We start from the raw sequence: 26,791 nt of genomic DNA on the forward strand, positions 1-26,791 counted from the left end.
AAACTTCCAGAGACGGAGAGTGTGAGTAGGAGGTGTCCATGAGCTAGGAGCAGGAGCAACTTTTGCTAAGTATTCTGATTAATTATTTTGTCATTTTGCCTCCACGTCCCCCCGATTGCCCGCAAGCTTCTCCTCCTGTCCATACGGTAATCTCTCTACTGTGCGACAGAGAGTTGCGTGGTTATGACGCAATCGTAAGCCTATTTTTACAAAAACTGCTTCTACGGGGCCATAACGTAAGATACAAGGTAATGGAGCCTTTTATACATTTTCGTGTTTCTTTAGAAATAAATAATGGGCAAATGGAGTCTTTAAACGCCTCAGATGTAAAATTATTCGCTGTCAAAGTGATGCCAAAATGAATGGGAGTCAATGGAATGCTAACAGCAGGTGATGGTCTGCTAATCAATGGCGGCGCCCGGGGAAGCTTCAGTGTTTTCCGAAACATTGGCCCCCTGACTCTGCTGTGTGTGTTGTGTTTTGAAGGAGGCGTGGTTTTGGAGACGGTCTGAAGGGGAGGGTGTGATCTCATGATTTCAAAGCTAGCTCGCTATTGCTAGCTTCTCTGAAATTGCCTACCCTACCTTTAAAAATGAATCATAATTAACATCAGAAATGAACAATAATAAATGCACAAAAAAATAACATTACGATGTCCAGAAATTAATTCTAGCATTTTGAGATAGAACTCGTTTAAGGTGATAGTTTCATCCTTACATCTACTATAATACAGTATGTTGTTATCTTGAGAGTATTTACATCAATGATTGGACTGGTGGTATAATTTTTGTTAAGCGTGCCAGAGGTTCTGGGCTCTAAATTTGCCTTTTTTTGTGTGGTTTTTTTCTCATTAAACCCAAAGATGTTCATCAGTGATTGTATATCAAGAGCAGGGAATGATGTCAGCCATGGTGATGACCCAGCACTAAATGGACTAGATGTCTGTCATCTGTGGACAAAAGCTCAATGGTAAATCAACGTCAAACATGAAAGCTCAGAATTCAAAACATTCACTGTAAGGACCGCAGTGGGCCCTCTGGGTCCAGCCAAAGCTCAAGAGAGAATAAACAGAAGTCCCTGACCGAGCTGATGTAGAGACCAAAATGGCCTTTAAATCCTTTAAAAGCTCTGATATGGGATATCACATCTCTAGACATGCCTTTGATTTCTGCTCCAACAATGACTAACATTTTGCTTTTGAAAATACAAGTGCATAACACCATGTTCATGAGTTATCTGAATCTATTATTACATCATTCTGCAAAAGAGGTTGCAATTTAACTGTGGACATTACTTGTGATTAAAGCAGGTTTGTGATGCCAACAGTCCTTTTTTTTTCTTTTCTTTTTTTTTTTACAGATGAATAGAAATGTTGTGAAGTTGAGAACACGGACTGTTCGAACAACCTGTTCAGCCAAAAGACAAAAATGGAGAAACTTTAAAAACACAGAGAGTTGCTTATACTTAACTAAGCGCTGAATCCACTTCTTTTAGAAAGGCTGCATATAGATCTGCTGCACATGAATCTAAAAAGTCTGATGTAAAATAATATGCAATGTAACAAAAGTATGGGGTAAAGCTCGTTTCAAATTCACACAAAAAAAAAATGGAAATTAACAAATAAATAAAATGAGATGCACTCTTTTCACAAAATATAAAATGCTGACTAAATTGAGTAATTTGCAACTATGACTGGCTGATTTTATTATATGGCTACCAAATATATAAATATAAAGATAGTCAAAAATATTTGAATATGAGAAGAGTACGGATACAAGACAAACCAAGCCTATTTTTGTAGGAGATTATAGTGTAAAACAAGTTCTTCTGTCATTTAAAAATATATATTTTTAAATGCTTTGGTTGACCAATCAAAATGAAGTATTTCAAAGACCCATGTAATAATGCAAATTACCCAAAGAACTCAAAATTAAGCTTGCACAGATTTCTAGAATGCAAAAAGAAAACGACCCAGCAACATGGACATTTGGATTTCATTTACGTTTAATAAAAATAAACATTCCAAACTGAAAATTCTACAAACCATTTGACATTTAGAAGAAACGTACACACAAATACAAAGATGACAGTGAATCAGATAAACAGATTAATCTAATCAAAAACGTATCCATTTCTCAAACCTTCATTACAAACGGACAGTGATATAAATACTCCACTGCGTTATAAAGTTGTTAGATGACCGAGAGAGAGAAAGAAACAGTCTGACAGTGAATCGCCATACAAGGAACGGAAACAGGCTCAGGTTGATCTGAGTCATACCACACACACACTCACTCACTCTCTCTCTCTCTCACACACACACACACACTCGTGCACAAAGGCAAGTCTTCAAAAAGTGTCTGTCAATAAATAAGGCTATTCACAAAATTCAAGTCTCTAAAAGAGGGGGTATCACCACCTTTACGCAAACAAAAATATATTACATTGATATTTCTAAGCTGATTTGTAAACGGCTCCATTACTCAAACAAAACTATATGACATGAGAACTACCAAGAAAAAAAAAGAGAGCGCAAAACTTCAAATTCTACATCACATGACAGGGCAGGACTCTCGAGTGTCTTAGTGATCAGATGACCTCGTTGACGCTTACAGTAGCATTAAAGAGGCAGTGAAATTCCTTCAGTGTGGAAACCTGAAAACAAATACAGATGATGCTGCTCTGAAATGTGAATTATATTAGTATAACCAGTGGAAATGACTTCAAATGCTTCTCTAAATGTGTTTCAGAGCAAGCCCAGTAAATACCTACGGGAGGTATCAGGTGTGTGTGAGTACTATGGCTCTATTTCATCATCTTCCTCTCGGGGCGTGGCTTCTCTGCGTGGGAGGGGCAGTGCATCAGTTCCCAGAAGCCCCCTGCGCAGGACATACGGACAAGCCGGTCCACTGGGGATGTCAGCAAATCCTTCAGGAGATAAAAAGGTGCGAGTCTTATAATAATGTACAACTTTCTTCATTGGAAAACAAAAAGAGACATTTTGAAGAATGTTCACGCTACTCGGTTTCCCTTCTTACCCTTCATGACGACCTCGGGCAGGCCGTACGGCTCATATTCGGTCTCGTCGTACGCGGCAGACATGCGGTTGCGGTTTTGCCGGATGCGTTCAGCAAGGTGAGCTGGGTCGCTCATGGGGAACACGCTGGATAAGAACAGTTGGTTCGTAACAGTCTGTGGGGCCAGAGAGAGGGGCGGCGAGTCTGCAGACTCTTTCTCGACTTCATCTTGCTCCGTCTCCAGCTGTTCTCCATCTGTCTGGGTGCAGACATGGATGAGGGAATGCTTGTCCCTCAAATCCAGCTCTCGGCTCTCCTCTGTCTGAGTGGACACGCTCTTCACCTCTGTTCTGTTAGTAATGCCAATGACCTCGCTAACCTCTGCCCTTTGACCGTGAGCTGGTTCATTCTTGAGTGTTTTTTCCACAGTTGCATGTTGTTCACTCGGTTTATTTGTTGCATCTCCATGACAATGCCTATGTTTTTCCAAACCAACAGTGTCTATAGTTTCAATCTCATTATGCCCAGTGCATAACGCATCAGAATTCTGGGAGTCGGCAGTCTCACAGGACTCTGTGATTGGATTTGAGTTGATTACCTCTGTGTGATATTTGGTTGAGATGGAAACACTGATTAAGGCATCTTCCTGGCTGTTCGCACTGGCATCTGCTGCTTTGGTCTGATCCTCGAGAGACTCTGAGGCAATCGGCTGAGACTCTGAATTACTGTAATCTGTTGGTTTGGTTGGTAGAGAGGACAGCTTGTCTTCAGTGTTACTAGTCATTATATTTGAGACACAGACAGGAGGACTCTTGTCGCTGTGGTTAACAGAGCTGCTCTCGCATTCGTGTTGAGCATGTCCTTCGGTCATCACCTCATTTCCAGGCATAAGGTTCTGAAAACAATTACAGGAATAGGTCTGTGATCATTGAAAGGCATTCTATCTTAGACAAAAAAGAAAGAAAAAGAAAGGTCTATCGTCATCTACTCACCATCATGCCTATATAAGGGATGCACGATTTGGGGAAAAAAAAATCTAAAGGTGATTTGTCTGATAAAAATTGTGATTGCGATTTAAAAAGGCAATTTAAAAGAGCTCCAGGTTTGCTGTGCGGAACAATGTGGGCTAACATGTTGTGATTATATTTCATCATCAGTTGAGTTGAATTGTATATGAAAATTAAAAGCTAAGAGCAGCTGTTTTATCAGATATATTAGTTTTTGTTTTTTTTTACAATCAGATACCAAAGGATAGTACATAAATTCTGTTTGGGGGTTCAGGGTTGTCATCTTAAAGGGATACTCCACTTTAAAATGAAAATTCTGTCATCATATACTCATCCTCATGTTGTTTCAAACCTGTATGAATTTCTTTCTTCTGCTGAACAGAAAGGAAGATATTTAGAAGAATGTCAGTAACCAGACAGTTTCTGGTCTCATTGACTTCCATAGTATATATTTTTTCCTACTATGGAAGTCAATGAGACCAGAAACTGTCTGGTTACTGACATTCTTCTAAATATCTTCCTTTCTGTTCAGCAGAAGAAAGAAATTCATACAGTTTTGAAACAACATGAGGGTGAGTATATGATGACAGAATTTTCATTTTAAAGTGGAGTATCCCTTTAAGAGAAACTTTTGAAAAATGTAAATTCAATGTAAATCAATCTGGACCACTTTTATGCTTTCCTTAAAATAAGAATCTACAAACAAAAAAACAAACAAATGTACATAATCTATTAATCAAAGCAATCTCATTACAAGAAGAAAACAAAATTAAGCTAACTAGTCATTTCAAAGTTTCAGTTGTTCAATGATTTCAGATCAAATTATGATCCCAATTAGAACATTGTTTATTATAAAATGCTCTTAATATGCTAATTAATAATGCAAAATGTCCATGGAAAAATGCCTAGTCTTAAGGCACCACGTCATTGATCATTCAACTAAACTAAGTTTGACAAGTAAGATTTTTAATGTTTTTAAAAGAACATCTTCTGCTCACCAAGGCTGCATTTATTTGATTAAAAATACAAACAAAAACAGTAATATTGTGAAATATTATTCCAATTTAAAACAGCTGTTTTCTATGTGAATATACAGTAAAGTGAAATTTATTCCTGTGATCAAAGCTGAATTTTCAGCATCATTACTCCAGTCTTCGGTGTCACATGATCCTTCAGAAATCATTCTAATATTATGATTTGATGCTCAAGAAACATTTATGATTATTATCAATGTTGAAAACAGTTATTTACATTTTTATTTCATGATGCTATGATGAATAGAAAGTTCAAAAGAACAGCATTTATCTGAAATCTAAAGCTTTTGTAACATTAAACACTACCCTTCAAAAGTTTGAGGTCAGTAAGAATTTAAATTGTATTTTGGGGGGGAAGAAATAAAATAAATCAATACCTTTATTCATCAAGGATGAGTTAAACTGATCAAAAGTTACAGTAAAGACATTTATAATGTTAGAAAATATTCTATTTTAAATAAATGCTGTTCTTTTGAACTTTCTACTCAAAGACAACTGTTTTCAACATTGATAATAATAATGAATGTTTCTTGAGCATCAAATCATCATATTAGAATGATTTCTGAAGGATCATGTGACACTGAAGACTGGAGTAATGATGCTGAAAATTCAGCTTTGATCACAGGAATAAATTACATTTCAAAATATATTAAAATAGAAAACTATTTTAATTGTCATAATATTTCACAATATTACTGTTTTTTTTAAATAGTTTTTTATCAAATAAATGCAGCCTTGGTGAGCAGAAGATACTCCTTTTAAAAACATAAAAAAATCTTACTGACCCCAAACTTTTGAACGGTAGTATATGTATATATATATATATAACACGTTTTAAAAAATGTTTTTTTACTTTGCTACATTGTTTTAACAAGTATCAAGTACCATTCACTTTCATTGTGCATTCTGCTAAATTTCTCCTCGTGTTCCACAGAAGTCAGGATAGGAGCAACATGAGGGAAAGTAAACAGCAAATTTCCATTCTTGGAAAAGTACAGTTCAACAATTTCCCATATGTAAATAATGCCATGCGTTATGAAACGTTATTTACCTCAGCAGGCCCTTGAGATTCTCTCACATCATGTGTCATTTGGGTTTCAGGCGACACATGCTCCCCCAAGTTGGTCTGGTCGTTTGTGTCATCTAATCCAGACCGATATGTCACGTCTCCGACAGTGCGGTGTCTGCTGTAGGACCATGATGCACCAGAGCACAAACTGAAGGGTCTTGCATTAAGGGTCCTACATAAACATCCCTCATTCACTGAACCTGTGTTTACTTTCCCCATCTCAGAACCAACATAACCCATAATTCACGTTAAGTACCTCGGCACTGCCTTTTAAATTATTATGAACAAACACAATTTACATTTCTACGTCGCTTATCACATAATTATCTTCAACAAATGCCAGTCAAGGGACATTACCTTGTTGTTTGGGACTGCGTTTGCAGCTTGCTGGGACTGCAGGGGAGGAACAGCTCAAACTCTTTTAGCACGATGGAGGGCGAGTTGTTGCCCACTATGTCTTCCATGGTCGAGAGCTTCCAGAGATCTAGTTCTTCAGCTTGTGTCCGGTTCTGCTCAGAGAGGTGCTGGATTTGGTCCTGTAATGCCTGGATCTTTAATATGAATTAAAAAGAATAAATTCAACGTAAAATACATGTAAATAAAGAAAACTTTAACAATTAGTTAATCTAGGTAACATTAAGGGTTTTAATACTAATAAGGTTTTGTTTAAATGAGCCATTACAGTAGTGCAGAATAGTTCAATATGATGTTTCGGATTTATCACTTGCTTTATCGTTTTGCACCTGATCAGGAAAAATTGACATTGAGGGCGTGTTCACACTTGTAGTTCTGTTCGCTTGGTTAGTTTGGTCCGAAAAAATAAAATAAGGCATCGAGATAAGTTCACAACCTGATTGGTTGATCGGCTTTTATTATGTATATTTTGTGACAGAACTTACCGAACGTCCAACAATGCTGTTTTCTGGGATAAATGCGCTTGTTTTATATGAGTAGCCTACATATGATGGTATTTTGACCAGCTGAGAACTCATGAAGAGCTTATAAAATGTATAAAGGAGTCAAAACAGCGGCAGGAATCCCTCCTTCACACACACAAACAAAGATCTGCTGCGAGGAGACGCGGTTCAGCGACTGTACCGAACTGTGATGGGCAAACTCATGACTATGAGGAGATAACACAGGCATGCTTGAGCATTCTGTCCTTTTTAGGGTCGCTGACTTGTTTTTGGCTCGTTTATATGTCTTTGGTCCGTGTTGCGTTCATGTTTCAGTTAAACCGCACCAGACAGAGTTCGTTTGGAAGTGGACGAGACACATCTTTTCAGCGGTCTCGGGTCTGCTTGTTTGGTGCACACCAGGGTTCGGATGGCAACGTTCACACTTATTCAAATAAACCGCACTTTCAGAGCAATCGCACCAGAGTTCATTTTAATCTAACCAAACATACCAAGTGTGAACACACCCTGGCCTGAAGATCAAAGGACAGTTCGTTAAATTTTATGATATACCGCAAATAGCGAAAGATCGTTTATTCCGTATTGTGATGTACAAAAGAAAAAAAAATGTAGGGCTTTTATCCATCAGCTGTTGATTGGATAGAGGCAGACCTGAACTCAAACTTGCAGTCGATTATAAGAAAGGGGTGTGGTTTAAAAGGTCAAAACTATTGGAAGAGACATACGTCATTAGAGAGAAGTCTGGAGTTATGACATTTTGATTAAAGATTGGAAAATTGATAAGGTGACTTTCCATTTCATGCCACGTTTAAAAAAAATAACATTTCCATTTGACTAAAAATTACCTGCTCCTGAAGAGACTGAACCTCTGCTTTAGAGTTTTCATGAAGAACAACCAACTCCTCCTGTCCTAATGAGGAGCTGGTTTGCAATCCTTTGTTTGTACTTGAAAATTCTTTGTTTTCAGTGTTCACTAAAAGCAAGGCATCTTGTTCCGCACAAGTGTCTTTACCCAAGTGCTTCAGTTTCAATTTCAACTCTTCATTCTCTCGTTTAACAGTCAGAAGCTCTTCCTTCATCACACCTCCCTGTAAAGCAAGCTCCAAATTCTGAGACGTTAACACATTCAGCTCAAGTTGAGTGACTTGTAATTCCTTTGTTACTTGTTCTTGCTCCTTGATATCATCTGTGGAAGATTCTGGAATGTGATGTTGGAAGTTCAGAACATCCAACTGTTCATCGGGCAAGAGAGAACTTGCATTCTCTTCAATCACCTCAGAAAGTCCTGGTGCTTCTGAATCTGCACTAGAATTTGGAGCATTTTCACAAAGTACGTCTGAATCGGGACATAATTCAAGTGGCTTGGAAGCTTCAGTCACTTGCAGCTTATCAGATATCTCACTAGTGTTGGTTTGATCAATGTTTTGACTGACAGAGTGTTCAACAAGCAGCTGTACAGTAGGCTGTGAGACCTTCTCCTTCAAAATCAGTTGCGTATCGTCACTAAACATTTCATGGTCACTTATACTCGTGTTGCTGAAGACAGAATCGCAGCTTAGTTCTCTTGAGATCTCTGTAGACAGTTCAGGGGGCGTAGAGATGTCATTGGGGGTGATGTCCGTCCTAGTGTGTTTTTCTTCAAGAAAACTGATTTTCTCTAGACATTTTTGCAGTTCCTCGCCCTGCTTCTGGAGGGCGCATTCTTTATCATGCAACTCTCCCAGCAGGTTCTCGATGTGCTTGCTCTGACTTTCAAAAGCTTGGGTAAGGTGCTTAGTCTGAGTGGTCACTTGCTTCTGTAAGTCCTCCAGCTTTCCTTGAGCAAGTTTCAGCTTCTCAGACTCTCTTTCCTTCGCCGCCCTTAAGCGCTCCACCTCCAAAACTAAAAAGGTAGTGCTGTCCAAATCTGAAGCATCTGTGCTCAATGCTTGAGTCTCTGCAGCTGAGGTCTTGCCCTCTGTTGGTTTAGTTTGTGCTCCAAGATCCATAATTGTTCTGGTTTCTTTGCAGACTTTTGCATTGTGAAGGTTCACAGAATCACAGATGGACTCTTGAATGTCAGGAGAAGGAACCGAGTCTTTGTTTTCTATAACAGCAGCATTCTCATCCTCGTTTGGGTGGCGTTCTAGTTGTAAATATGTGACGGGAAGATTGTCTTTTGATATTTTCTCCTCTAAACTCCTAGACTTTTGAAGATTGTCCAGCTCTTCTTGAAGCTGTGCAATCTTTATTGCTTCTACTTCCTCTCTTCGGATCTGCTTCCTTTCCTCATCTCTCTCCCTCTCTCTTTCCTCCCGTTCCTGTGCAAGTTTGAGCTGAAGGTCTTGCAGGTCCTTTTTCATTCGCATTATTTCTTCCTCCATGTCCGTCTCCTTTCGCTTCATCTCAGCCAAGACGTTCTTCAGCTGGGTTCCTTCTTCCTGGTCTCTCTCCTTCTCTTCCAGCCTCATCTCAGCTTCTCTTTCTAGTGCATCAAGTGTTTCTTTCAGTTTCATGCTCTCCTTCTTCTCTTGTTCCAGCTGGGTTTCCAGCTTCGTCACACTGTCTTTGAGCTCAAGAGATTTGGCGCGTTGCTGCTCTGCCTGGGTCGAGTGCTTGCGGCTCAACTGTTTCAGTTTGGTCCTGGACTCTGTTTCCGCTTTCCTCTGGGTTTCGAGGTCTTCGAGTCGCTTCTGAAGCTCGGATTTCACATCTTTAAGCTCATCGCGAAGCTCTGCATTCTCCTTCTTTAGATCTTTTAGAGGCATCGAGTCATGTTTTTCTGTCTTACCTGATGTGTCATATGCAATGTCTAACTGTAGGCTGCAAGAGATGTCCGATTCACTTTTAGGCATCATACCACTGGTTGAGTCAGATGTAAACGAGTCTGTGTCCACATCTTCAATACCAGTGTCTTGTTCTGTCACTGAGGTGTCTACATCTGTTTCACTCAGCCTCAGAGAGCCGCTTGGATGTGTTTGACCACCTTTTCCTTTAAATTTTTGTAACTGCTCAGACTCAAATTTACTGATGTGCTCCGAGTCGATGCCTTCCCCTGGTTCTCTGCCGGAGGGGAACTTCATTCGATCCTCTTCTCTTGTTCGTCCTATTTTAGGGGCTCTCTTTGCCTGAGAGGAGTGGTTGTGAGGAGGAGACTGGTTATGATGGAGGGAAACAGAGGGAGAGAAGCAGTCTCCTGAAGAGCTGGAGTGAGGAGCGGCCACAGCTGGAGGAGGTGAGGCCAGCTGAGCTAAAGGAGAGAGAAATTATATGGTAAATATAGGTAAATTGTTTAGCAATTATCGGGTAAAAAAAGAAAAGTCCCTGAATCCTAGGGTAATATCACAATAAAGCTTTTATTTATAACAATGGCAGAATCAATATGATAAAAGCCTAATAAAGAGTTACACTTATTCCAATAATAATAATATTATTATTATTATAGACTAATGATCTATACTAATCAGTGAAAATGTGCATAATAATAATAATAATAATAATTATACAATTATGCTCATATACTCAGAATTTAGAGTTGGAATTTATCCATTTCAGGAAAAAACAATAAGCCAAAAGAGGCTTTGTATAAGTCATTTTGTATATATATATATATATATAATATATATAAAAAAAATGAAGTTCGAGGGGATTTGAGGGTCTACTGCTTTGACTGGCTTGTCTAACCAATCACAGACTTCTTATACAAAAAGATTTTTGAAGGTGCACTGTCAAAGTCTGGCCAGAAGGGGGAGGCAAACACATAGGATGTGTGTAACAGGGTGGGGCCAACACATACAAACAATTCTCTGTGTGGACGGGATTCTTTCAGACTCACCCTGCAGATCTTTAATAAGCTTGAGGGCATCAGCAAGCTCTTCGGTCAACCGCTTCACTTCCTCCTGTAGAGCTTTCTCCTGTTTCTTCATCTGCCCCAGAGACACAGTGAGACCCTCGTTCTCCCTCAGCGCCTCCTACAGGACAAGATGAGAAGAGCACATATAAAACAAAGTCAAATGAGATTAATGATTAAAGATACTTTTCATCCATGAACAGCCATAAAACTTATATATATATATATTATACACATATATATAGTTACACAAATTAAATCTAATAGTGAAAAGCAACCAGAATCCTCATAGGTGTTCAGGGTGAGGCATGCTGGACAAAGACGACACACAACAAAATACACAAAATGAAAGTATTCAAGCAGACAAAGAGGTTATCCAACTGCAATCTTGATCTGCATATAACATTACTCTGCACTAAAACATCATAAAAGCTTTTTTGGTGATTATAATACATGACTCTTACATTGTAAGTCTACTGTAAGTCATACGGTCTATAAATAAAGCGCTTAAACCCAAGCCCCAGTGTGAAACAGAAGTCGTAAGGAGATAATGGTGCTATATCTGAGACTATATCCAGCTGAGTCAGTAACAGTATTGTTGCACTGGGAGCTTCGCTGGTGTGTCCCTCTCTATGTCTGGGTCTCTCTAATTTTTTGATTTTTTATATATATTCTTATACTTATATTCATTAAGTAATAGTACAGACTTTTACTTTGCTACAAAGAGTTAAGTACAAAAAAGCTATTCTTTCATCAAAGAACATTGAAAAAATTTATCAAAGTTTCCCAAAAAAAGTATTAAGCAGTATCACGATTTTCAACACTATAATAATAATAAAAAAAAATCTTGAGCATCAACAAATTAGAATGACAGGAATAAATTTCACTTTTAAATATATTAAAATAGAAAATAGTTCTTTTAATTTGTATTCATATTTCCGAATATTTTTGATGAGACTTAAAAAAAATAAAAAATAATAATAATAATAATAATCATACCAACCCCAAACTTGTGAACGGTAGTGTACTTTTGGGGACATTATCAAAAAGCAAATAAAGAAACAGTTTATGCATTTGTAAAATACCCAAACCTGTATATTAGGGTAAGAGTTACAGTCTATAGTAACTATAGACCTTATGTAGCCCCGCCCCTTTTCTCGTTGTCTTTTGACTTCCGGTCTGTATTTTCACAGCGATTTTGCGTGTTTATTAATGAACGGCTCGTTTTAAAATCTTCCCGGTCGACTGACATTTGTTAAGTCATCTGCTTTAAACATTACAATCCTCATGATAACTTTCGTTAACTTTACATTAAGTAAATCCACTTCAAAAGCTAATTACTCCTGGACAGCAGCGCCATAGAAATATACAGAGCGACCGCAAAAACGGAAGTTAAAAGACAATATTCTAAAGATGGCGGCGCCCTCGTTTCTCTGGCGCATAAGGTCTATAAGAAGCTTAATTTAGTAGTCAAAATGAAGACTACATTTAAATAGCTGGGTAAATGTTGCGTGCTGTTGATGATTCTGGTCTCTGTTTGTGTTTCTCTCTCCAATAAAATTGTGTTTTATGACAGGGTGAGAAATTAGCAACCTCCCCCCTCCCCCATCAAAAAAACAAAACAATCAGTATTTGGTTGCCTGCTGGATTTCCCACCCGGTCATAACCCTGTCCTTATCTACCAGACACTGTGACGGGAGACTCGGATTAGACTTTGACAATGCTGCTCAATAACAATGACACTCTTGTTGAGGTAAGCGAACATTTTATTACATGACTAATACACTGAACACTGATGCATTTCTTCCCTTTTAATGTTTTTAGAGTGGCCATGTTTGAATAAAGGCTTTTTAACATTTGTGAACCAGAGGAAATGCCTTGGATCTTTTTTCTATAAATGCACAATTTATTATATTTTGAGGAACGTGAAAGGAAAAACTGGAGAGGTATGTGTCTGATTGGTTGAACATCAGTGCATCTCTGTCCCATCGTTCATAGTTAGTTACTCTACACATTTGATCTGAAAAAAATTTAATTAAATAAAAATATTTGACCTAGGTGCACCAAAATGCTTATAAATATCCCTAGAAGTTAACCAAATCCTAAGATCTCCTTTTAATGACCTCCCCAGAAAGAGAAATGGTTAATAAAGAGACTAAATGCCTTCATATTTCAGAGCGATATAAATAAAAATGAAGGCCATCATTGAGATACAACACCGTTCAAATGTTTGAGGTCGTTTGAGAAATGTTTGAGTTTTTTTTTTTTTTTTGTGTCAAAAATACAATAAAAAATGTAATATTGTGAAATATTAAAATTTAAAATAACTTTTCTATTGAAATATATTTGAACATGTATTCCTGTGATGCTGCTTAATATTCTTTGCTGAATAGAAAGTTCAAAAGAACAGCATTTATTTGAAATAGAAATATTTTGTAACATAATACTGTCTTTACTGTCAATTTTGACCAATTTAATGCATCCTTGCTGAATAAACGTATTAAACTTTCCTCAGTTGGAGTCTCTCAGCTCAGTGTGATTATGCATGTTGTTGTACCATGAGTTTGGCCTCGGTCTGTGTCTCTCTCTTCTGACTCTCTCTCAGGTCCGTCTCTGTGTTCTTCAGTTTTCCTCTCACATCCTCTAGATCTCTCTCCAAACTCTGCTTCTGCAAACACACCTGAGAGAAAGACAGAAACAGTCAGCAGAAAGATAAGACCGTAAGCTAAGACAAAGAGCGCGGATCTTCATCATGCCGTGTTTGTGGCAGATTGAGTCATGTGACTCAATTCCATGCAAGACGCCACACAAACCCATGATGATGAAAAACATGATGAGATTTATTCATGGAATGTAAATGCAAAACATTATTTTCACGCATCTTGCAGTTTGACCAGATGATGTACAAACCATGCAATATTTTTTTTCAGTTTACTGAAGTGAATCTGAAGGCTTACTCTTGTTAATTAGACATTCATGCAAACCACATATCTAAAATATTTGTGTGCTCCCTATCCAGATTTAGAATCATGTAAAATATCTTAAAGAAAAATTCCCATAAGCAAAGTAGAGGTCAAAACAGCACATTCCATCACCTCAAGTCATTTGAATCAGTTTTGTGTCCCACCAGTAAAGAGACGACATTATTTATCTCTGTATTGACACACTTGTATCACGTCTCTTACTTCAACACACAGTATCTTATCAGCACTGTAAGAATGTCTTATTTTACAAAAGCAACAAAACAGGGCTCAGACGAGACTTAAATGCTTTAATTATCACCAATCAGTGAACTATATGTCAATAGGTGATATTTTACAACCAACATACACACACCAAACTTGGTCACCTCCATTATCTCGTTGTTTCTGGAGGAATATAAGACGTTTGTGAAAAAACATGCCATGAGTTTCAAACAGACATCACACTGAGATTACAACACTGACCTTCGCTCTAGTGTCCTCTGATGAGGAAAACAGAAAGAGGGGGAAAAAAAAAGGAATAGAATTGTGTGAGAAAACACATGAGCAGTGGGAGCATGAGAGAAAGAGAGAGGGGTGACATTAGTGCATTGACCAACGGACACCCGTTCTGGAGCTCCCATGAGACAGAGAGAATAAAGAGAGACAGAAAAAGCAGAAGCTACAGTTGATGAACTACAATCAGGCTAGCTTTCTGGAAACATGAAGTTTCTGCAAATTAGAAATAAGAAGTAGCTGAGTGCACTTGAAGCTATTTAAGGAAACAGAAGTGGTGCTCGTCTAAACACTAGACGGGACATTATTGCATAGCTCTCCGTGTTCTAGTTGGTTGCTGGGGCACTGCTATGTGATTTCTAAAACAAAAGTACACTAGTATCAGGGCTCTAGACTAGCGTTTGAGAGAGTAGTGGCACCAGCAGCACATGACTTGTTAGCACCAGGGAGGAAGGGGGTATTAATAATATTACATGTTTTGTCTATTGGAAATGCACATTTGACAGTAATTTGAATTGACAGTAGAGTAGCTTCATCTGAGATTGGGATGCAAATTTATTTTCATTAACAAAAACAACATCTGTAAAAATGAACGACCAAAATTGAAATATGCTGATAGAATTAGGACTCAACTCTGTTCTTCCGTAGTATCATACATTTGTAGATCATGATAACCACAGGTATGATTATAAATCAATACCATGGTAAAAATAAATGGATTCTATGGTATTTTTTAATGAAAAACAGTAGCCTTAATACTTTTAGTAAATACAATTCATTTTATTCATTAATAATAATGAAATTTGATATACTGAAAATATCCCACATTTCTGCCACAATACCATGGTTACTGTTAGCGTTATTACGATAAATACACGGAAAAGGTTTGTGATTTGTGGATTGAAACGCCTCCGAACTGGATCGTTGTGGCACAACGTTTCTCCTGTTTTCTGTGTCGCTGTTGTCGAGAAATGCCACCGCTGTTTCATTTGGCTTTTGAATAAAGCTTCACTATTTATAGAAAGGCTGAGCAACTCCTACATTACTGCAGTCAAGTTAATAGGGTCGCTACATTTAGTTAGTCGGTCCTCATCCCTGGTACCTTGTCATGCTGCGACTGCAGTGCGTTGTGAAGTGTTCTGGCCTGCTGGATCTCCTGGTTGAGTTTGTTGCTCTCCTGCTGATGTTGTCTCTCCAGAGCTTGTCTCTCTCTCTGCAGCTCCAACAGCTCCTACAACACACAAATCACAAACATCTCTTAGTTACTGTAGAACATTAAGAAGGATTTTTTTTGTTAGGCTGCTTTGAATTAACATCCATTGAGAGGAGTGCAATAAAGTGCAATAAAAATGAAACAAAATCAATTCCAAGACTGTAAGACAACAACTCAAAGCTAAAAATACAACTGCAATGGAGCTGGAGGAAACAATGAATCACACGCATGTCCATGTGCTCGGTCTCACCCTCTGATGTTCTCTCTCGAGGTCTTTCCTGCGCTGTTCTGCACTGCAGCGGCTGCTTTCGGCATTCTGCCTTTGACACTTCAGCTCCTCCTGAAGTTGCTTGACTTTTTGCTCAGCAGACTGGACCTACACACACACACACACATACACACACACAGAGGTATAATTACATTTTCTAAACATTCAATGTACACACATTCTCAAAAAACCCAAAAATAAATACATAAACTTGCTGAAAAATCTATTATCTAATTATATATTAACACTTCACAATAAGGTTCAATTCGTTAACAATAGCTAATGCATTAGACATAATAAACTAACAATAAATATTTTTACATAATTCAGCTTAATGTTAATTTACACATACACTACTACAAAAATTTGGGGTCAGGAAGATTTGTTTTCCTCAGCAAATATTCATTAAATTGATCAAAAGTGACAAAGACATGCAATATGTTACAAAAGATCTGTATTTTAAATAAACGCCGTTTTCGAACTTTCTATTTATAAAAGAATTCCGAAAAAATATTAACCAATAATAATAATAATAAATGTTTCTTCAGCAAATTAGAATGATTTCTGAAGGATCATGTGACACTGACAACTGGAGTAATGATGCTGAAAATTCAGCTTTGCATCACAGGAATAAAATACATTTTAAAATAGAAATTTAGCCGTTATTCATTTTTTATCATTTATATAAATTTCAATAATATATCACAATATTACTATTTATTGTATTCTTGAGTTAGCAGTGATTCTCAAAGAAAAGAGATTCCTGCATTCAGTGTGAGTGTGTACTGGTTTAAACACATTGTTTAGTGTGTGTGTTTACCCGGTCAGTCTCCTGTGTGATGCGGGTCTGTGCGCGGGTCAGCTGGTCTTGGCTGCGTGTCAGACTCTGTTCCTTGGTGCTGATCTCTCTGCTAGCCTGAGCCAGGCGAGACTCCACGTCCTTCAAGCGCTCGGACTCCAGCTGTGCCTCCCGCTGTAGATCTGATACACGCACACGCAGCTCTGAGAGAGACAGACACTCACTGAATTATTAACGTTATCACTCTGACCTTCTGACTGTTTCTGGCTCTTTTGAAATAAAAGAGTTTGATGTGCTACTGTACGTGCCAAACACTAAAGTTCACAGGGCAAAGCTTCCTCCCCAATACACCAAAACCATTTATGGTAACTAAGCTATGCATAACTTTTTTCATTTCTGAATGACATCACAACCTAATTAACATATGGCTCCATATATCCATTTTTTTTCCTTCTTTTTTTCTCCTGACAATTAAGCACTTTCCCGTCATATGCTTATTACTCACAATGAAAAGTATTCTTGTTAATATATCCAGAAAAAATGGTTTTGCTTTATTTTCTTCATGTAAAATATAATTTTTCTTATTTTCTTTTGATTTTGGTCATTTATATTTGGCCATACCACTATACTAACAAAGACAGCCTGTTTAATTATAAGGGTCGGAGAAAGTAATGGAATGAGTGCAGTAACTTAAATTACAAAACTTTTGATGCAAAAAAAAAAAAAAAAAAACCTTGACTTGAAGAAATTAAATGCTACCAAAGCGTTGGACACAGCGCCTATAAAAGCCCTCGAACCACCTGTCACTGTGACCGTTTATTACAGCTTCTTGAGGGAAATTTACATTCCTGATCCAGAAGTCATTGGAAGGGAAGTGTTTGAAGAATCAGTGATACTGTGGTGTACAGCTGTCAGAGTCAGCTGTCTGTGGAGATGACAAACCCTGATGACCTCACTGATGACTCATCAACACAAAGAAACAAAACAATGGAGAACATTCATACCACACACACACACACAGTAATACTGATCTCTCTTGCTCAACAGACACACACCCACTCTCTCACTAAACCACCCCATATCTCACTATAAATATGGCAAGAGATAAGACCAGCATGTGTCAGTGTGTCCAATTCACTCCTTTCATTGTATCCATATAGTACACTGCATTAATGCCAACACAATCCTCAAGGCTCTGCAAACTGCATATTGGTCAATATTAGCATATTATGCTAACTTGCGTTATTCATCAGGTTCTGTTTTGGGCCTCCTTTACTGGAATAGCTTTATTGGAAACCTGACAATAGCATTCAATATGAATCAGGTTTCTTATGTAAATAAACCTGACATTTAATGAATAAACATGATACTCCTCACTCAGTTTATGGGTAAACACAGCTGCACTGAATAAATAAAACTACACTTAATTTCCTTAAACTACCTTAACACACACACACACAGAAATGCAGGTATGCATCCAATTTATTTCCAGCTCAGTCTGAAGCTACGACTGCTGAAAAAAAATCTCCACCCTCCTTAACATGCAAATACTACACAAATCTGCTCATGCCACGGATGAGGTGGATTAACTTACTCTCATTGGCTGTCATGCCAACATGTCTACAGTGACTGCTTTCATTTATGATTATTAAAGAGCAGACAGGCAAACGTCCTGGATTCAAACAACCCAGGAAAGAGAGATGTAAACTCAATCTGAAGAGTTCGACACAGTGTTTACGTATTTAAGCAAGTTAAGTCTCTGGGTTGGTTTTACTCCGGGATGCCTGAACATTTAAAATGAGATTTTAAATGAGTGGAAAACTCCTGAAAGCCCAATGGCATGATGAGAAGCTCACCATCTATCTCGTTCCTCAAGGCCTCCTCCATACCAGAGTCATTGCTCTTGATTATGATGTCACTGGATGAAACCGAGGAAGCTGGTCGTCCTTTGGGAGTCGACCACAAATCACCACGTTCCCATGGAAACACAGAGGTGGGGGTGGAGGGTTCTGATTGGCGGACGTTGCGCCGAAGGGGTGGGGATTTATGTGGTTGCTGTGGAAACGGGGTGGAAGCCCCGCCCGCTGAGGGCTTGGGGACGTCTCCAAACTGCAGCTGCTGCTACAATGGACAGAGTACAAACAAATGAGTCAGGAAGTATATTCATAAACAAAATATTCCTTATTAAGTGGTTGCTCTTAATAGGGTTTGTGCATTGGAGACTTACTCTGACATGCTGTGTTTTGCTTTCGCTCTCTGCTCTGAAACCACCTGCAGAGTTAAACAGGTTATAATAACAGCACAAGAAGAATGATGAAAAGGTCGTTCTCGATGCATCCCACATGGACAGACATGCACACAGAGACTGGGTACAAAGTCAAAATGTAATCACATTTTACTACGCAATCAGTCCTTAGGGACATTCAGAAAAATAAAACACCCTTTTGCCTACTTTATGAGTGGATACATTTTGCAATCTTTAAAGAGAGACACTTTGTGAACAGACAGTGAATACAACACTGAAAAACAAAGGGAAAGAGCGTGAGGGATGGTACCGTTGTTGTCCCAGGGAGAGCTCAGGTTCCAACAAGGTGTGGAAAACAACGTTGATTCCCCAGAGCCATTTCCCTTCTGCAGCTTTTCCAGCTCCACCTCAAGCCTACATGCAGAGAGAGAAGAAGAGCTGGTTATAGGTCAATATAGGCAACCGAGTAATGGGGCAAACACATTTCTCAAAGATGAATTTAAATTCTTTTTAGTGCTTATAGGTGTCCAGAAATCACTACTCCACCTTTAACCTTATGGCTGACTATCACCAGTTACAGTCCTCATCACGAGTGTCAAACCAGTGTTATAGACCTTAGACGGCATATTGAATTTAACGCAGACGAAAACAAGGCTGTGAGGGATAAACTTACAGTCCTTACAATGGTACACATTGTATAACGATCCTAGATCACATAATTTTCACAACTTACAACTTTTAAAAATGTTTTATGGAGTTTGTCTCAACTGTAAGCTTTTTTTTTTTCGTGAAGACATTGTCTGCTAAAAAACCGGCATGTTGTTAAACAACAACACAATCTATTAAACGCACTGTATTTCTTTTGTTCGCAGCCTAGCTTTTGTTCCTGTAATTTTTATTTTTATTTTATCTACTTTAGTATATATATATATATATATATATATATATATATATATATATATATATATATATATATATATATTAGGGCTGGGAATCGATTAAAACAAATTAACTAATTAATTGCACAATTTGCTGTAATTAATTGCATTTCCCCCAAGCTTGTAATCATCAATATTTAAACTTAGAATCACCTAATTAAATTAAACAACACAGAAGAAAAAAAAAAAAAAAAAGGAACAGAAAATAGCCCAATATTAAACATCAATATATTATTATTTTTCAATAATAAATCAACATAATCAAATTAACAGAATTTTTTTTCTAATTATCAAAATAAAATATAGTCCTACAAAGCTATTATTACCAGAGCATGTGATCAGAGCACGTAACTTTACCATTGTTGCCCAGCATGACTATACCAGCTCAGTAGGGCTATTGCAAACAGAAGTCTACTACTGAGAAATTTCACGTTATTTGAGCGGACTTTGCTTTTCCAGTGCGTGATCGGTACATGATTGGAGCGTTTGGGCCGTTAACGACAGAGCAGAACGTGCAGCGCAAACACGGAGCAGAACATTGAGCAGAGAGCGCGCCGACACACACACACACACACACACACACACACACACACACGGAACGGAGAGCGAAGCGCACACACGGAGCAGAAAAGACCCGTTCATGAAAGCTGCGCGAGAATGAAGCCTGATCGCCGAACACGGAGGGGCGGGACGGCATATTTTCGGCCTTTTCAATAGCAGCCGCAACAGGAAATCATTCAAACGAGGCAAAACAAAAGTGCTGCGTTAATTGCGTTTTTTTTTTTACGCGTTAAACATCTCAAATTAATTGCAAAGATTTACGCGTTAATTCCCTCAGCCCTAATATATATATATATATATATATAATTTTGGTATTTATTCTGATTTTGAATTATTTTCTTATTTTTATATTTTAAATTTGTAATTTATAAAAAAAAATTATAGTTTTTTTTATATTTATATTTAGCTTTAATTTATTTATTACGTAAACTCGTTTTAAACAGCGGCAACATTTCTAATTTTCATTTAAGTTTTATAATTTTTTCATCTACTATTTCTATTTTATTTCTTTCAGCTTCATTTCAATTAACGAAAACAATTTTTAATAGTTTTAGTAAACAATAACAACATGAAACACAATTTGGTTATGAATTTGATTATGTTTTTAACTACAAAAAAATGTATTTAAAAACTGATTCACACAAGAGTGTGTGCGATATTCCCATTTCCATAGTAACAGCGACTTCTCCGATTTTCGGATCTCTCTTTAGGAGTTCAAAAACATTTGCGCAAGCCTAATTTGGATCATTCCTTCATTCTGAATACAGTAGTGATGCAAGAATCTAAATGACATGTCAATTGCTAATCAATGTTACATGACCTTGTTCAGTTTGGTGTGTAAATGGACAGGAAGGTTTATGTGTGTGCGTGTCTCACCGCTTGATCTCCTGTGTGAGGGTTTGTGTCTGCTTTTTGGCAGATTGGAGTTGTCCCTCAAGCGAGTGCACCTGAGCCGTTTTGACCTGCAGGTCGTGAGACAGACGGTCTCTGTTGCGCACCTCCGCTTGCACCGCCTCACGCTCTCCTCCCAGCTCTCTCTGAAGCACAGCCAGCTCCACACGCACCTCCTCATACTAACAGAGAGGAACACGCTACATCACACATCCAGCACTGTTTGAGCTACAGCTGTGCTGAGAGTCTCAGCCAACTTTCCATTTGGTGTCCTTTCAGGCAGTCATTTCTGCACTGCTGGAGCGCCTCTGTTAACCCTATGAAGCCTGTTGTGTCCGATCTACTACAAGCCTTCTGTCGTCTGATTGACAGTTCATACTTTTTAGCAGGTAAAAGACCTTTTAGGATAATTGTAAAATGTCCACCAAAATATTGTTGTGCACGAGTCTTTAATGATTTTTAATACATTTTGTATCGTTATTCGCTAGTAAAATATTGGTAAAACTTCACAATAAGGTCCCGTTAGTTAACACTGGTTAATGCCATAACTAATATTACCTAGCAATGAGCAAAAACTTTTTTTTTTACAGTATTTATTATTCTTTAACTGTATTTAATAAAAATACAACCATTAGTAGTCCGTATGGCGTAGCTCCTCCTCTTTTATATAGAAACCCTGCAACATTTTTCTGTAAAACTTCTCGATTTAAACTTCTAATTCATCCCTGGCGTTTTGTTTTGCTCTTTCATCTGCACTTCCGCATTCGTCAATTCTCACTTAAGCTACGCCTACGTCATACGTCGGGGTCAGAGGTCACCCTAGGATGGCTTGAGGGTGAGTAAATTATGTGCCAATTAACATTTTTACTTGATTATCCATATATTATTTTAAGTAAAAAAAAAAATCATGATATATCAGGTTTTTGAGGTATGTTTGTTTGTCTCTTTATCATCATTGTACTGCATTACATTATATGTTTTGCCCCCCCCCCCCCCCACCCCCCCCCACCACCCACAATAAAAAAATTCAGAGCTTTGATCATAAAACTTAGCATTTAATTATCATCTCACCAAGACATATTTATATGCATTTTATGCAAGTAGTCTGATATACTGTTATAAATATCTATTGTTTTACATTACAAGCTAACAGAATTTCATCTTACTTTTTGGTCATATAAATATCAGCAACCTCACCAAATTGCATATTTTTGCAGTTTGGCCCTCTTAATAAAACTGAGGTGTTTTTTCCTTCTCGAATCTGAGCTCCATGTCATACTATATGAGCCATTAAAAAACTGATGTATCAATTACGATGCTCAACAAAAACCACATATATTTTTATTTTTATAATTCAATAAATTATTTCATATATCAGACTTTAGAGGGTTAAAATGCATATCTCTCGACGCTCACCTTCTGCTTCTGTTTGTGCAGAGCTGCTTCTGAGTTGTCCAGCTGCAGTTGCCTCTGCTGTCTTTCCTTGTTCAGCTTCTCATTCTGAGCCTGAAGCTGCTTAACCTTCTGCAGGACGTGACCTGTCAGACCCACGGTCCAGTCGTCTCCGGCCCAGCTCATCGCTGAAGATGCTTACAGACTGAGGTTTCAGAGAGCTTGGCCGATCATCTTCCAGAGCTGAAACGGAAGAGATATAGAAAGGTCTGGCTTGAGCTTGTTGTTCATGAGGATCCTGTGTGCTGCCTTAGGGAAGATCCTCTCAGCTGTCTGTACTTGTTTCAGACCAGAAATATCAGTTCACATACTTATCACATTCACTAATGACAAAAATGAACCCGTGTATCTGCGTCTTTATATAAAGGAAAATCACAGCGATCGTGTGGGTGTGTGTGTGTGTGTGTTTGTCAGAGTGTTCATGGAAACGTTCTTAAGGGACTTCTGCTGCCAAAACACAAAGTAAAACCAAAAACAGAAGATTCTGTCATCATTTCCTCACATCATGTCTTTCCAAACCTGTATGATGGCTTATTTTCTTTGCAAGACAAAAAAATTAATTTTAACAATTGTACTGGTTGTTTTTATTCATGCTACTACAAAGAATGGGGACTGTCAGTTGAGCTCATAAACCGGATCGGTCCGATTCATGAATGAATCATTCAGACTACCTTTTGTGAAATGGATCAACCAATTCAATTCAATTGTTTTACTCAAAAGAACACAGATTGAACATAGTCACTACTTTAGCTCGGGTAGACGTGAAAATTGCTAATGCATTATTGTGGGTTTACAACAATAACAAAAGTGGAAGCTGGTTTCAGCCACTGAATAAAAAAAAAATAAAAAAAGTAATTGTGACTTTTTAATCGAACAATTCTAACTTTTTCTCACAAAAAAACAACAAAAAGTTTACATCTTGCAGTTCTTACAAATTTTTTTCTCAGAATTGGACTTTATAACTCGCAATTCTGACTTTTTTCCCCTTGCAATAGCAACTTTATTTCTCAGAACTGTTTTTATCTTGCAATTTTGAGAAAACAGTCAGAATTGCAAGATGTAAACTTGCAATTGCGAGAAAAAAAAAAAGTAAAAATTGTGAGATAAACAAGCTGGCATATGAGCTGGAGTCATATGCACCACTTTAAAGGGATCGTTCATCCAAAAATTAAACTTCTGTCATCATTTACTCTGTCCCAAACATGTATGACTTTCTTCTGCTGAAGAAAGATGATATTTTGAAAAATATGGGTAACCAAACATTTGATGGACCCCATGGACTTCCATGGTGTGGAAAAAAAAATTCAGCAGAAGAAAGAAATTCATACAGGTTTGGAACAACTTGAGCGTGAGTAAATGAGAGGATTTTTATTTTTGGGTGAACTATCCCTTTAATGATACTTGTTTTGTTTTTAACGCACATTCACTTTCATTATAACAAAGAGAGTGTTCTGCAAAAGAAAGTTATGTGGGTTTGGGACGACATGAGTATGAGTCAATAAAGACAGATTATTAAATATATTATATATTTGGTGAACTAGGGGTAAACCATCCCTTAAAGAGAACTTGCAATGCAAAGGTTTAGATACTGAAGTGAACAGTCCCACAGACACACACATCAGGGATGGAAATTAGCACCCGCCACCAGCCAAATGCGGGTGATTTTGTGTTGTGGCGGGTAAACTCGCTTCACCTACCGGCCACCGTGGCGGGTAAATAAAAATATACTGTTTCACACAGACGGCGGACACTTTTAGAGGACATAAGTGTACGCTGAAGTAAAGTCTTTCACCTCAGAAAAACGGACTTTCTTGTCCTGTCACGTCAGCCGTTATCCTGTGCTCGGAGCGCACACTCTTCAATTGCACGCGCAAATGCGGCGGCGCGCGCTGTGTATCGCCTCACTGCATATAAAGTGCACAAGAAACTACGAGCATGCAACGCCGTTACGTTGTAAATTACACAAAATAAAAGTAATGCAGGTATGATTTTCATTCTGTTCACCAGGAGCAGTTTCCATGGTTCATTAACAGTTATTGTTAATATTGTGTATTCACCATGGCAACTGTCGTTTCCATATTAACCCCAAAAATGCCACTTTATTTTTCTTTGTGTTATTTTTAATATTTTTAAATGACTCTAGTGGCTCATACCAACATTGTATTAACAAAAACTAGTTTGGGACTGCTATTTAATAGCTTTAGCATAGGCCTAATGTTTATTTATTAGTACTAGTCTTTACTATTAGTCATATTCTTACAATTTATGTTAAGTAAAGGGGGACAGTACTTGTGTGTGTGGAAATAGCCGGTTTCAATAAAACTACTTGTGACATGTCATATTTGACTTTGACTTTGACTGAACATTTGCTCTCACTTTGCGGAAAAAATATCGGGATATATATCGTATATCGATATTCAGCCTAAATAATCGGGATATGACTTTTGGTCCATATCGCCCAGCCCTAGTTTCATTGTTGGGACTAAAAACCTAAAACTGGAAGCCATAAAAGACCACGAATCATTCAAATGCCACATCCAGGTAAAAAAGAGAAATATATATAAGAGAGAAAGAGAAAATGTCAGTATTTCATTGAGACTTGAGATTAAATAAACTGCTTAAGTATTGTAGATCTTGTAGTATTAATTTTCACATGCAGTTACACATTGTCGGTTAAAAACAAGAAAGTGGCTGGTAAAAACATTGAGTGGCTGGTAGATTTTGAAATCCACCAGCCACAGTGGCCGGTGGACAAAAAAGTTAATTTCCATCCCTGACACACATACAGTGAAAGTGTCTATTTATATATTATCACTCAACCTCCTGTATTTGGTTTCTCTTCTCAGTCACCAACAGTAAGAACTGGATTGCAGAAAGAAAGGAATGAGGAAAATCCGGCCAGTGAATCTATAAAAACTGTGAAACTAAACATCCTTCTCCGAGATCTCACCGTGTACCTGAATTTCCATTACAAAGCATCAAAGATGAGCTTTCAAACACAGATGACGCCGGGCTACCGAGATGAATATACACGTACACGTTCAACAACAGTCTTATAATTACCATAATTATACAGTGAATCGTGGTAAGACTTGTGTACACATCACGTACACAAACCTCAGCAGATTTATGAATCCTACTATGGCGAGTTTTGGGTCATGAATATCAATTACGCTTCGTGAATGGAGGCAGCGAGAAAGGCTACTAATTAATATTCATGAGTAAAGCCTTCGCTTTAGTAAGATTTATAAATTCGCTGGCGGGTTTTGATTAAACTAGAATCTGTACGTTAGACTGCTGAAAGAGCTAGTTAAGAAAAGAAAAAAAGAGTTTATTTATTGGGTAAAACAAATACAGACCATAATCCTGTCAGGTAAAACGAAATGCTTAAGTGAAATCAAACAATGTGGCATTACTTACCAGGACTTCTGATATGTTGATCTCTTTAAAACGCAGTGATCCTGATGTCTTGAATGCCGTTTACGTGTCTGTTAATAACATACAACCGATATGTATATCTATAGCATCTGAAGCGTTTGACCGTTTAACGTTAACAGATTGTCGTTATCAACAGTCAGAACTGGGCGCACGCGGTCGCTGTTTCTTGCGCCCCTCAGAACTGCCGAACATGATTTGACGCGAGGCGTGGGGGTCCGTGACGTGTACAAAGAGGCGGAGCTTTAAGAGGTAACCAGAAGTGCAGTGGCACCCACAGGTCAATGCGGTTTTTTGTTTTTTTATATATATAAATTGATTTAACACTGAAATGATATACATCGAATTAAATATTATGAATTCAAATGTTAAGTTGCTTAAATTGAGGACAAAAAATCTTTAAGCATTTTATCCCAAATTGTTTTACATTATATTATTTTTTTCATTTACATTATTTGTAAAGAAGAAGAAAAATATTGGAGACTAGCTAGTGTCAGAAATTGACCAGGCATTGGGACAAATAAATAAATACACAGGCTCTACACACAAAAGTGTGATTTTAAGAGGTGAAAAAGTAATGGAAATGTCTATAATGAATTCAAAATGTTTGTTTTGCTCGATCAGGACAGCCTGGGAAAGA

The 26,791-nt window shown here is 37.8% G+C and overlaps 1 protein-coding gene across 5 annotated transcripts; it reads right to left on the bottom strand.

The window, feature by feature from the left end:
* Window positions 1–1,986: 1,986 nt before the first annotated feature.
* Window positions 1,987–26,360, bottom strand: LOC309503972 (uncharacterized protein). 5 transcript variants are annotated; one of them, XM_082176841.1, is made up of 17 exons: window positions 26,137–26,360; window positions 22,681–22,899; window positions 21,250–21,446; window positions 19,185–19,288; window positions 18,857–18,900; window positions 18,486–18,750; window positions 16,651–16,832; window positions 15,813–15,938; window positions 15,452–15,580; window positions 13,431–13,553; window positions 10,859–10,994; window positions 7,890–10,273; window positions 6,485–6,678; window positions 6,110–6,245; window positions 3,039–3,912; window positions 2,773–2,928; window positions 1,987–2,655 (listed from the first exon to the last, which is right to left on the bottom strand). In XM_082176841.1, exons 2-16 carry the CDS (start codon window positions 22,840–22,842, stop codon window positions 2,798–2,800), a joined length of 5,187 nt encoding a protein of 1,728 aa, XP_082032967.1. In that variant the 5' UTR covers window positions 22,843–22,899; window positions 26,137–26,360; the 3' UTR covers window positions 1,987–2,655; window positions 2,773–2,797. The 5 variants fall into 5 exon arrangements, with proteins under 5 accessions (XP_082032967.1, XP_082032968.1, XP_082032970.1 ...); XM_082176842.1 differs by having other exon boundaries at window positions 2,769–2,928; XM_082176844.1 differs by having other exon boundaries at window positions 1,987–2,928; window positions 18,486–18,747.
* Window positions 26,361–26,791: the final 431 nt, after the last annotated feature.

The sequence above is a fragment of the Leuciscus leuciscus genome (assembly GCF_965113295.1).
Source record: "Leuciscus leuciscus genome assembly, chromosome: 8".
Taxonomy (NCBI): domain Eukaryota; kingdom Metazoa; phylum Chordata; class Actinopteri; order Cypriniformes; family Leuciscidae; genus Leuciscus; species Leuciscus leuciscus.

What these genes read in the sequence shown, in the direction of transcription:
- LOC309503972 (XM_082176841.1), bottom strand. Translation starts at nt 22,842, where the DNA reads ATGAGCTGGGCCGGAGACGACTGGACCGTGGGTCTGACAGGTCACGTC. An exon ending in CTTGAGGAACGAGATAGATG is followed by an intron (nt 16,833 to 18,485) that starts GTGAGCTTCTCA and finishes TGTCTCTCTCAG; the next exon opens with AGCTGCGTGTGCGTGTATCA. An exon ending in AATCTCAAGGGCCTGCTGAG is followed by an intron (nt 3,913 to 6,109) that starts GTAAATAACGTT and finishes AATTGTTTTCAG; the next exon opens with AACCTTATGCCTGGAAATGA.